The 10728-nt window shown below is 45.0% G+C and overlaps 1 protein-coding gene across 1 annotated transcript; it reads left to right on the top strand.

Moving 5' to 3' along the window:
- Positions 1-6537: 6537 nt before the first annotated feature.
- On the top strand, positions 6538-9989 carry LOC115333145. The gene is made up of 2 exons (XM_042291627.1): positions 6538-6690; positions 7000-9989. The coding sequence occupies exons 1-2, from the start codon at positions 6538-6540 to the stop codon at positions 9637-9639; spliced, it is 2793 nt and encodes a 930-aa protein (XP_042147561.1). The 3' UTR covers positions 9640-9989.
- Positions 9990-10728: the final 739 nt, after the last annotated feature.

Raw genomic sequence — 10728 nt, 5'->3', positions numbered from 1 at the left:
CGGATTGTGGCACCAAAAGACGCATAAACTACATTTCACAATTTTTGCGTAAAACACTTATTGAGGCGTTTCCTTTATTGAAGATAAATGTCTTTCTTCCTTCAGTGGAACTGTAGAGGCCTCCTGTCTAACTACGATGATGTGAGCGATCTTTTAGAGGATCACCGGCCCATTGCATGTTGCATACAGGAAACGCACCTAAAAACCACCCACACCAATGTTTTAAAACACTTCCAGGTGTTTCGTAGGGACCGTACACATGCAACTCACGCAGCTGGAGGTGTTGCGGTGGTTGTCCAACGTTCAATTCCTTCTAACGAGGTAGCCCTGCAGACTTCACTTGAGGCGGTGGCTACACGTATTTTGTTAGATCGAATAATTACAGTCTGCTCATTGTATATACCTCCCAATTATCAGTTACATAAGGAGGAGCTAGAAGACCTTGTTAATCAACTTCCTTCACCTTTTTCACTGTTAGGAGATTTTAATGCACACAATCCCCTGTAAGGTAGTGACAGACGGGATTCTAGAGGAGCCCTTGTTGAACGTTTTTTGCTTTCTGCGGGATTGTGCCTGCTGAACACAAATGAATCTACATATTTTAGCTCAACAACTCACACTTTCACTTCCATTGACCTATCTATTTGTCACCCATTATTATTCCCATTGCTTTCATGGAAGGTCATACCGAATCCTCACGGAAGTGACCACTTTCCCATCATCTTAGAATTTAACCATCTTCCCATGACAGTCCCAAAACGCTGTCCTCGTTGGAAATTCGAAAATGCCAACTGGCCTACCTTTAAAGAATCATCTCTTTTTGCATGCACATCACTTGACGATCTTGATATCAATAAAGCCACTCAACATATCACTCAGCACATTTTACAAGCTGCCATTCTCTCCATCCCCATGACGTCCTCGCATCTGCCCAGGAGACCAAAGCCCTGGTGGAACAAAGATTGCCGTTTGGCCAAAAAAGAACGAAATCGAGCGTGGGGTATATTTAGGCGCTACCCTACAACACACAATCTTATTGAATTTAAGAGAAAAGGTCCCAGGCGAGGTGGATTAGAAGGCAAGCTAAGAAAAAAAGTTTTAGAGGGTACACTTCTTCAATTAACAGCACTATATCTGCAAAGGAAGTCTGGGATCGCGTACATAAAATTGACGGCTCTTACCGGGCATTCACTGTCCCACTCTTGAGTCGGAATGGAGTTTGTTCTGCAAGCCTTGAGGAACAGGCCAACATCCCCGGTGAACACTTCGAGTATGTCTCCAGTTCGGAACATTACACCCTAGCGTTCCAGCGATACAAGATCAATGCAGAAAAAAGAGCTGTTATCACATCAGGTGCCACGCACGAACCCTACAACACTCTATTTACATTATACGAACTTCAAATGGCACTTCTTTGTTCCAAACAAACTGCCCCTGGACCAGATGGTATTCATTATAAAATGCTCGAACATCTTCATCCATCCACTATGGAGCTAATTTTGTACCTTTTTAATAGAGTTTGGCTCGAGGGCCACTTTCTATCCTCCTGGAAGACCGCTGTGGTTGTACCAGTGCTTAAGCCCGGCAAAGATCCCTCTTGTGCATCTAGCTACAGACCAATAGCTCTAACTAGCTGTCTTTCCAAGACATTAGAAAGGATGATTAACAAGAGACTCGTGTTTTTTCTAGAACGAAACAGCTGCCTTGATAAGTTCCAGTGTGGCTTTCGGTCAGCACGGTCCACTGTCGATCATCTCGTCCGCTTTGAGACCTTCGTACGTGAGGCGTTTGTCAACGAACAACAGTGTCTCTCCATCTTCTTTGATTTGGAAAAAGCATACGACACAGCCTGGCGTTACGGCATTCTGCAAGATTTATTCGATCTTGGTTTCCGTGGCCGAATGTTGAGTGCCATACAGAGTTACCTGCAGCACCGTACGTTCCGCGTGAGGCTGGGAAAAACTCTCTCTAGGGAGTTTTTACAGGAGAATGGAGTCCCTCAGGGGGGTGTACTGAGTGTCACTCTTTTTATCGTCAAACTTAATTCCATTGGCCGTGTAATTCCTCCTTCGGTGCAATATTCCTTATATGTTGATGATCTCCAGATCTCCGTTTCATCCTGTAATCTCTCAATTTGTGAACGTCGCGTTCAACTTGCGGTCAATAATTTGGTCAGATGGGCCGATACGAATGGGTTTAAATTTTCTCCCGAAAAAACAGCTTGTGTCAACTTTTCTCGTGGACGTGGTGCTCTTCAGGAACCGTCTTTGAACATGTATGGTTCTCCTATTGTTGTAAAAACTGAGCACTAGTTTTTGGGCCTTCTGTTCGATTCCAAGTTGACTTTCATTCCACACATTAAGAGATTAAAACTCAAGTGCCTTAAATCTCTAAACATCCTTAAGGTCTTGTCACATGCATCATGGGGCTCGGACCGACTGCGTCTGCTGCGTATCTATCGCTCAGTCATTCGCTCCCAGCTTGATTATGGTTGTATTGTCTATAACTCTGCATCAGTTCTAAAGATGTTAGATCCTATTCATCATCAAGGACTGTGACTGGCTACTGGTGCATTTCGTACCTCCCCAGTGCTTAGCCTTTATGCGGAAGCAAACGAATTGTCCCTTGAGTATAGGAGGTTTTCCCTGGGTTTTATGTACTCTGTCAGGGTTCGCTCGGTCGCGGAGCACCCCGTTCGAGATAATATTGAGACGATCAAGTTCCAACGCACATTTGAAAACAAACCTTCCACAGTCCCCCCTTTTTCTATGAGGAATAATACTGCAGCACAATCCGTTGGGATGGATGCAAAGCCTCAGTTGGTCCAATACCCTCCGGAAATAGCTCCATGGAACAACTGCCAGATACATTGCGACCTTACACTGACCAAGTATAACAAAAAGAATGTTCCACAGGAAGTCATAAGGCAGAACTTCTTTGAGCTTCAGACCAAATATCACAAGTATGCCAGTTTTATACAGACGGGACAAAAAAAGACTCCGTAGTAGGTTGTGCTATGGTGGGACCATCGGTAAATCAGGTGAAGAGAATAAATTCAAAAGCTTCTATACTAACAGCAGAGCTTTATGGTTTGTTGTTAGCTGTTGATTACATAATCAAAAAACGCCTTTCTCACGCTGTAATCTACACCGACTCTTTAAGCTCTCTGAAGGCTGTCGCATCAATGAACCGTGTAAAAAACCCACTGGTTTCTGAGTTGAAGTACAAGATAATCCTGGCTGCAACGAAAAATTTTGACATAGTCTTATGCTGGGTTCCTAGCCATGTTGGCATTCCTGGAAATGAAGCAGCTGATAGTGCAGCCAGTTCTGCTAATGATAGAGAAATTGACACACACCTAATACCCTACAAAGATTACCACAATTCTCTGAAACGTTGCATCAAAGCGAAGTGGCAGCTGCAGTGGAACGGCGAAACTGGCAACAAACTACATGCAATCAAACCTCTTCTAGGTGAGTGGGAGAGCGCCCGACATCGGGAGCGCTTTTACGAAGTCGTACTGTGCAGGCTACGAATCGGTCATACTCGTCTTACACATGGACACCTCTTGAGCGGGGAGGATGCCCCTGAATGTGTGCACTGCAACCTACCTCTAAGTATTATGCACATACTCATTGAATGCCCGATGTATGACCAATGCCGGTATAAACACTACTCACTGCTTTATAAAGAACACATTCCACTACACCTTGCCCTACTACTAGGTGACGAACCGCTCATTCCATATAGTTGTGTTTTTAATTTCCTCACAGATATCGGCCTTCTACACCGACTGTGATTTTACTTTCTATCCTAAACTCATTGTCATATTGTTTACACTTATACACATTCATGTTCATGGTTTTATCATATATTTCGCTACTATAGCTCTTTCCTCTTCTTAAACCCGAATTGCAATAGCCTAAGCTTGGCGCAATGTAGCCTTAGTTGCTGATGCGCCAAAAACCCCCAATCAACCAATCAACCAATCAACCAATATCCGTGGTAGGACGTTGCAATGCATTAAGAACTTTCTAACAAACAGAACCTTTTAAGTCCGGCTTGGCAGCACCCTGTCTAAACCTTTTGTTCAAGAAAACTGAGACCCACAGGGAGGCATTTTGAGCGTCACTTTGTTTGTACTGAAAATGAATTCTCTCGCACGAATACTACCTCGGTCCATTTCCTACTCTCTTTATGCTCACGATATACAGATCTCCTCATCTTTTTGCAATCTTTCTGGTTATGAGCGGCAGTAACAACTGGCTATAAACAAACTTTGTAAGTGGGCAGACGAAAATGGTTTCAAGTTCTCTGTTGCAAAGACACTCTGTGTGCCTTTTTCCCTACGTCGCGGGATTTCCTTAGACCCAGCTTTGGAACTAAACGGTACTCTGATCCCTGTTAGGAAGGAGCACGGGTTTCTTGGTGTCACATTTGACAAAAAACTTACCTTCATTCCCCACCTGAAATTTCTCAAGGAAATTTACCTTCGTTCCACAAACTTTCTGAAAGTTTTGGCTCATAAATCATGGGGGTCGGATTGGAAATGTCTGTTGCATTTGTACACCGCGCTTGCGCGATCTCGTCTTGATTATGGCGCCGTGGTGTACGAGTCAGCTCGCCCATCTGCTCTCAAGATGTTGGATCCTGTACATTATCTTGGCTTGCGGTTGGCAACAGGTGCTTTTCGGACATCGCCTGTACTTAGTTTGTATGCGGAATCAAATAAGATGTCGCTTTGTAAAAGACGTCAATACCTCAGCCTAACCTACGCGTCTAGGATCCTAGCAAACCATGATCACCCTACGTATCATTCCGTACAAAGGTCTCAATTCTACCGTGTCTTTGAAACATGTCAAGCATCGTCAGACCGTTAAGTTTTCGTATAGAGTAATTTTGTTCCTCACCTCAACTTCGTCTAAACAAACTTAACCTAATTCAGAACACAGTCTGCATGGCGCCCTGGGATGTGGTGCGTGTTTTTTGTGACTGGACTTTCACTGAGTTTAATAAGAATAACATATCAGCTCTTGTGATTCAGCAGGAATTCCTTGATCTGGAAGAGAAATATAAAGATTATGCTCACTTTTACACAGACGGTGCCAAGACTTCATCGTTTGTTAGGTGTGCCGTGCATTCAGGTCGTTTTGTAAAAGTTAAACATCTAGAGGAATTTGCGAGTATATTTACTGCTGAAATCTATGCTGTGTCTTTTGCATTGGATTATATTCTGAAGACTAAAACTAGACGGGCCGTAATATTTGTGGACTCTCAAAGTGCCATTACTGCAATTTGCTCTCTAAAAGCCACTAAGAATATGCTTGTGGAACAAGTGCGAAGTAAACTTAACGGAGTTTTACGTAAAGGTCACAATATAAAATTTTGCTGGGTTCCAGGTCATGTGGGAATAAAGGGTAATGAGGAGGCAGACAGGCTCGCTGCATCTTCAGGTAACCGCTCTCGATATCAAGCTAGCTTGATATCGAGAGCGGTTCTTCGAGAGCGCGTGCCAAACTGCGTGGATCACCGTGACAGTGGATTTCCGCTTCAAGAAAGTGCTGCACATCTGTGGCCACGTCGCCACATGAACCTCGACGACAGTTTCACCGTATCGACAACGTCAACAGTCACATCGACACCACCATCCAGAGCCGATATAAACGCCAGCCGGCGCCTCGCCGCCTTGAGTGAGCACGGGAGCACCTGTAACATGCAGTCGACTTACGCAGCCCTCTTCTTGTTCGTACAGGTCATGGTCTGCTTCCCGTTGCCGGCTTTCGCGCCGATGACGGTTCAGGATTCAAGGGAGTTCATTCTTCGAGAGCGCGTGCCAAACTGCGTGGATCACCGTGACAGTGGATTTCCGCTTCAAGAAAGTGCTGCGCATCTGTGGCCACGTCGCCACATGAACCTCGACGACAGTTTCACCGTATCGACAACGTCAACAGTCACATCGACATCGCCACCACCATCCAGAGCCGATATAAACGCCAGCCGGCGCCTCGCCGCCTTGAGTGAGCACGGGAGCACCTGTAACATGCAGTCGACTTACGCAGCCCTCTTCTTGTTCGTACAGGTTGGTTCATCCAACACCTCCTAGACTATTTCAAGGCCCCCGCAACGTTCCCTTTCCACAACACGACGTCATCCCTGTGAGATCGGTCCAAATCCGAGAACAACGGGCTTGGCTTGGAACGACTTACGGCTTTTGTATAATGTGTGGCCCGGCGCAAATAGTTAGAAAACGTTTCAAAAAGCTATTCTTATAAAACGTGAATAATTGAACTAGTAACAACAAAAAATTCTTTTCGACGCTTTTAAGTACGAAATATTTTACATGCCTACATTTTTGCTACGTAAGAAACTTAATTCCGTTGACGTGTGGAGCGCAGTATCGTGGAAGGCACGAATTTTGGTGGCGCGTACTGCCACATCTGGCAACCATAAACAGTAGTAACGGCGCATTTGTTTCTGGCCGCTGGCGTTGATGTGCTGCTTTCTGTTTTGTTCTTGTTTGTTCTCGGGTTACGCAACATGCCTGGCTGCTGTTGTGCGCCGAACTGTAACTCAAACTATGTGAGTGGGCCGAAAGTGCGGGTTTACCGCTTTCCTTCTGATGCGGAACGAAGAACGGCTTGGACAAAAGCAATACCTCGCGAAGACTTCGCGCCAACGAAGTACAGCGTGGTGAGTAATTCCTCTTCCGCTGTTTAATTTTCGTGGTTGTTGCGTGTTCCCTTGCTGTTCGGGGTATTGCAATGATTCTTGACCTTACCAGCTAGGATGTCTTCGTTTTCTTCCTTGACGCGGGGAATAGTTTTCAAGCTCTCGCGTATAGTTCCGAACGGATTACGAGGACTTACAGAAAGTAGTTTTGTGTCTATACAAGTGCGCATTAGAATTATTGCGACGTGTAACTTACCGCTTCCCATTTTATTGTCTTGGTATTGTGCGCGAATCGCCTGTCCTATATTGAGATTTTTGCACTTCCTACAGGTCTGTGAAAAGCACTTTTCTCCGGGTGACTTCGCCACTACTACAACGTACACGGACGAAAAAACTGGACGAGTGCTTGAAGTTCCTCTTCAATTACGGCGGCTGAAGCCCTGCGCTACTCCTAGCATCTTCCCCAACTGCCCTGCATACCTGTCCCGCAACACACCTGCTGCCCGCGAAGGTCCTGAAGAAAAGCGCGCTCGGCTTGAAGCGGAGGCCCTGCAGCAAGCACTGGCGCGCTCCACCGAAGCTTATGAAGACGAACAGAGAAATAATTCCGTTAGCAGCTTTGACGAACTCGTGGCTGCTCTCAAGGAATTCCAGGTGGCCGATTTCTGGACAAAGCTGGTCACTGACAAGCAAGTGCTTTTTTTGAACTTTGCTCCTCGAGATGCACCAGTTGTGCGCTATTCAGTGACGGTCTCTGCAGATCTTTCATTGAAAGCGTTTTTTGGGGACCTGCAGCTCGACAAGGTTGGTCTTCTCATTTTTCCAATGTGTGTGTCCGACATTAGGGAGCTAGAGAAAGCTTTAGAGGTTGTGCATGGTTTTGCCAAGAACTCCTCTAACGATCAGCAGCGACTAGAAATTGTCTTAAAGAAGACAGTGGCAATCCTAGAGGAGCTGTCATCAGAAAATTTCCCTCATGAGTGGCAAATGGAAATTGTGAACTTCTTAATGCAGCAGGTACACATGCTTCTAAGCAAGTCTCCGAATTACCCTGCAGACCTGCTTGTGTTTTCAAGCCTCGTGTTTACAATATCCCCACACGCTTATAGGTTCATCCGGAGCACGTCAAAGCTCAAACTGCCCCATCCTGACACTATTAGGCGTGTTTGTGCGTCTTACGTTGTCAACCCTTGTACAGAGCAACAAAGTACCTTATTTCTCTCATATGCAAAAAGACTTGTAGCTGCAATGAACGAGCATGAGAAGACTGTAACGCTCGTCATGGACGAGATTCACCTTCAGCCATACCTCGACTATAAGGGTGGAACCGTAGTGGGAATGGCCGCAAACAGTACAATTGCTGCAAAGACAGCATATGTGTTCATGATCCAAAGCCTTTTGTCAGCGAGCAAAGATGTTGTGCATATTCTGCCAGTAGCACAGATAGATGCAAAACAGTTGCATGAATTTCTTCGTCAGCTGATAAATGAGCTCGAGAAAACTGGACTTCGAATTATTGCAGTAGTTTCAGACAATAACTCCATCAATGGCAAAGCTATGTCATTTTTTTCCCAACCTCCGAAGGTTAACACTGTGTACCAACATCCTTCGGACCAATCAAGGTCCCTGTTTTTTATTTTGGATACTGTTCACGTGCTCAAGTGTGTACGGAATAACTGGCTCAACCAGCGAAACAGCAGCAAGTGCATGTTTTTTCCCGATATTAATGCTGCTGGTGATCAACCACATGTGCTGACAGCTTCGTTTAATGCCTTGGTAGAGCTTCATGAGAGAGAGAGAAATGAGCTAGTGCGACTTGCGCCAACTTTATGCTTGAAAGCACTCAAACCTTCGAGTTTGGAGCGACAGAATGTCAAGCTTGTCCTGAAGATCTTTAACATTCTTACTGTTGCAGCACTTAGAAGCACCAAGGCTGCAACACTGCAGCATGCCAAAGGCGCAGCTGAATTTATTAACATTATCGTTATGTGGTGGTGCATAGTAAATGTGAAAACGCCAAACAAGGGTCGGCGTCTTCGGGACAAGCTTCAGGAACCCATAACGGTAATGTCTTGCCCCCAAATTGATTTCCTGAACAAAGTAGTCAAGTGGCTAGACTACTGGAAAAGCCTGAAGCATGATGCAGGCCACCTCACGAATGAGACACACAATGCACTTCGTCACACATCGCTTGCTTTAGTTCAGGTGTCGCGTTACTGCATTGAAGAACTCGGCTTCAAGTATGTCCTTCTTGGTAAATTTCAGTCTGACTGCCTTGAAGATAGGTTTGGACGGTACCGACAATTGAGCGGCGCACAGTACCACATCTCGATCCGCCAGATATACGAGTCGGAACACAAACTCAGATTGCAGAAGGTTCTTGAGCTTCCCGAGTTCGACGACATCTCGCTATGTGCCCGCACTGATGCGGTGAATGCTGCCGTGAACCAGTTTGATGTTGAAGTGACAGCAGTTGACGTAGAAAAAAAAGAACACATGCTCCCAGCTATTACATACGTGGCTGGGTACTGTGCGCATGCTGCGCTGAAAAAGCTGATGTGCCCATTCTGTAAAGAGAACCTTGTGGTTGACAACCGCTCTCTTGAAATTGAGGCAGAAGAGCTCATTGCTGGTGTAACAAGAGGTGAACTAAAGTTCCCGCAGGCCGTGGTGGTAAATGCCGTGCTGGCAATGAATATTGTGCTGGAAAAACTGAGCAGCGAAAGGTACGCGTTAAAATTTTATTCTTGTGAAAAGCAAAAAGATTTGCTTGTGTCCCTGACAACACCCCTTGTTGAGTATAACGAAGATCTGGACGTCTGTGAAAACGGCCATTTACCTCACGTGGTGATGGGTTATGTACTAAGTGCGGCTGCCAACACTTTGTTGAATAACTTGTGCAAACGAGAAAACAACATGCTTGCTGAAGCCAAAGCTGCAAAACGGAAACTGAAGACACTTCAGGCATAAGCGCATAACGTCTGCTATCATTTCGACTGCTGCCTGGAAATTATTGTCACATAAGTGTTTTTTTCGTGTGTGTGTGCTCCGACTTATTTCTGTTTCTTGTTCTTCAATTTGTGCAAACAATGTTTTTGGGGACATTGCTGTATGTTGTTTAGAACTTCGAGGATTTCCTTATTGCTTTGTTCTGTTGGAAATGTTGATGTAATAATATTTTTGTTTGAAACTTCGGTTATGAATGTGCTATCAGTTCATTTGTGGAAGCTATTCCCGAGAAATTGTATTTTTTCCACAAACCCAAGTTCTTCCTGCTTATTCCTGCAAAATAAAGAGTGAAATTCTGTACCCCCGAAAAACAGTTGTGATGTTTTAATAATGGCTGTGAAAATCGGGGCGCCAGGACTCTTGCTTTTAATTGTGTTATTTAATATGTTTGCAAATCGTGCGCAAGTCCTGGACTCCTTAAATGTTCGTAGATCTAGGCGACATGGAAGTGAGAATTCGAAGAATAAATACAAAACACGACTTGAAACGTCCATCGAGCGCCACTCTGTTTCGTGTGCGTTTCTTCTACGTCCTTGTTTTGCGCTTTTAACCTTTTAAATAATCATGAACCAACTAGCTCGAACCAAAGTATTAATTCCTACGAGCTTTTCTGAAGTAAAACGTATTGTCAGTGTTCCATTCTCGAAAATTCAGCGCCGAGAACGAAGAGACTCGCATTACGAAGCCCGACCGAGTGGGTGAAGCCAGCTTCCAGGCCGATCTCACTTCGATGACGTCACGGGAGCCTGCGGAGGCCTTCAAATAGTCTAGGAGGTGTTGGTTCATCCCCCTCATTATACGCTAAAAGAACTAGCAATGTCTTCTTATTTGTGTTCCCGTGCTCACAAGTGCTATCTGAAACCATGTGCGAATGTGTTGACGTCTTTAGCCTCCTGCTTCTCACCTCTGACGATGTGGAAACCAATCCTGGTCCGATGAACACCGAGCAGTTGAAACAGTTTAATGAAATGCATCAAATGCTTGTTGACGTTAACGCGCGATCAATACAGATTCAATCGTCACAATCAGGAATCCTAACATCTATTAACG

This window comes from Ixodes scapularis, unplaced genomic scaffold, assembly GCF_016920785.2.
Source record: "Ixodes scapularis isolate PalLabHiFi unplaced genomic scaffold, ASM1692078v2 PGA_scaffold2__306_contigs__length_199485367, whole genome shotgun sequence".
Lineage (NCBI taxonomy): Eukaryota > Metazoa > Arthropoda > Arachnida > Ixodida > Ixodidae > Ixodes > Ixodes scapularis.
Note: the sequence above shows the minus strand (reverse complement) of the source record. Positions and strands in the feature narration are given on the sequence as shown.

Bases quoted from the DNA above. Each gene is read 5' to 3' on its own strand.
- LOC115333145 (XM_042291627.1), top strand. From the start codon at position 6,538: ATGCCTGGCTGCTGTTGTGCGCCGAACTGTAACTCAAACTATGTGAGT. The intron at 6,691-6,999 runs GTGAGTAATTCC...CACTTCCTACAG, and splicing joins CGCCAACGAAGTACAGCGTG to GTCTGTGAAAAGCACTTTTC.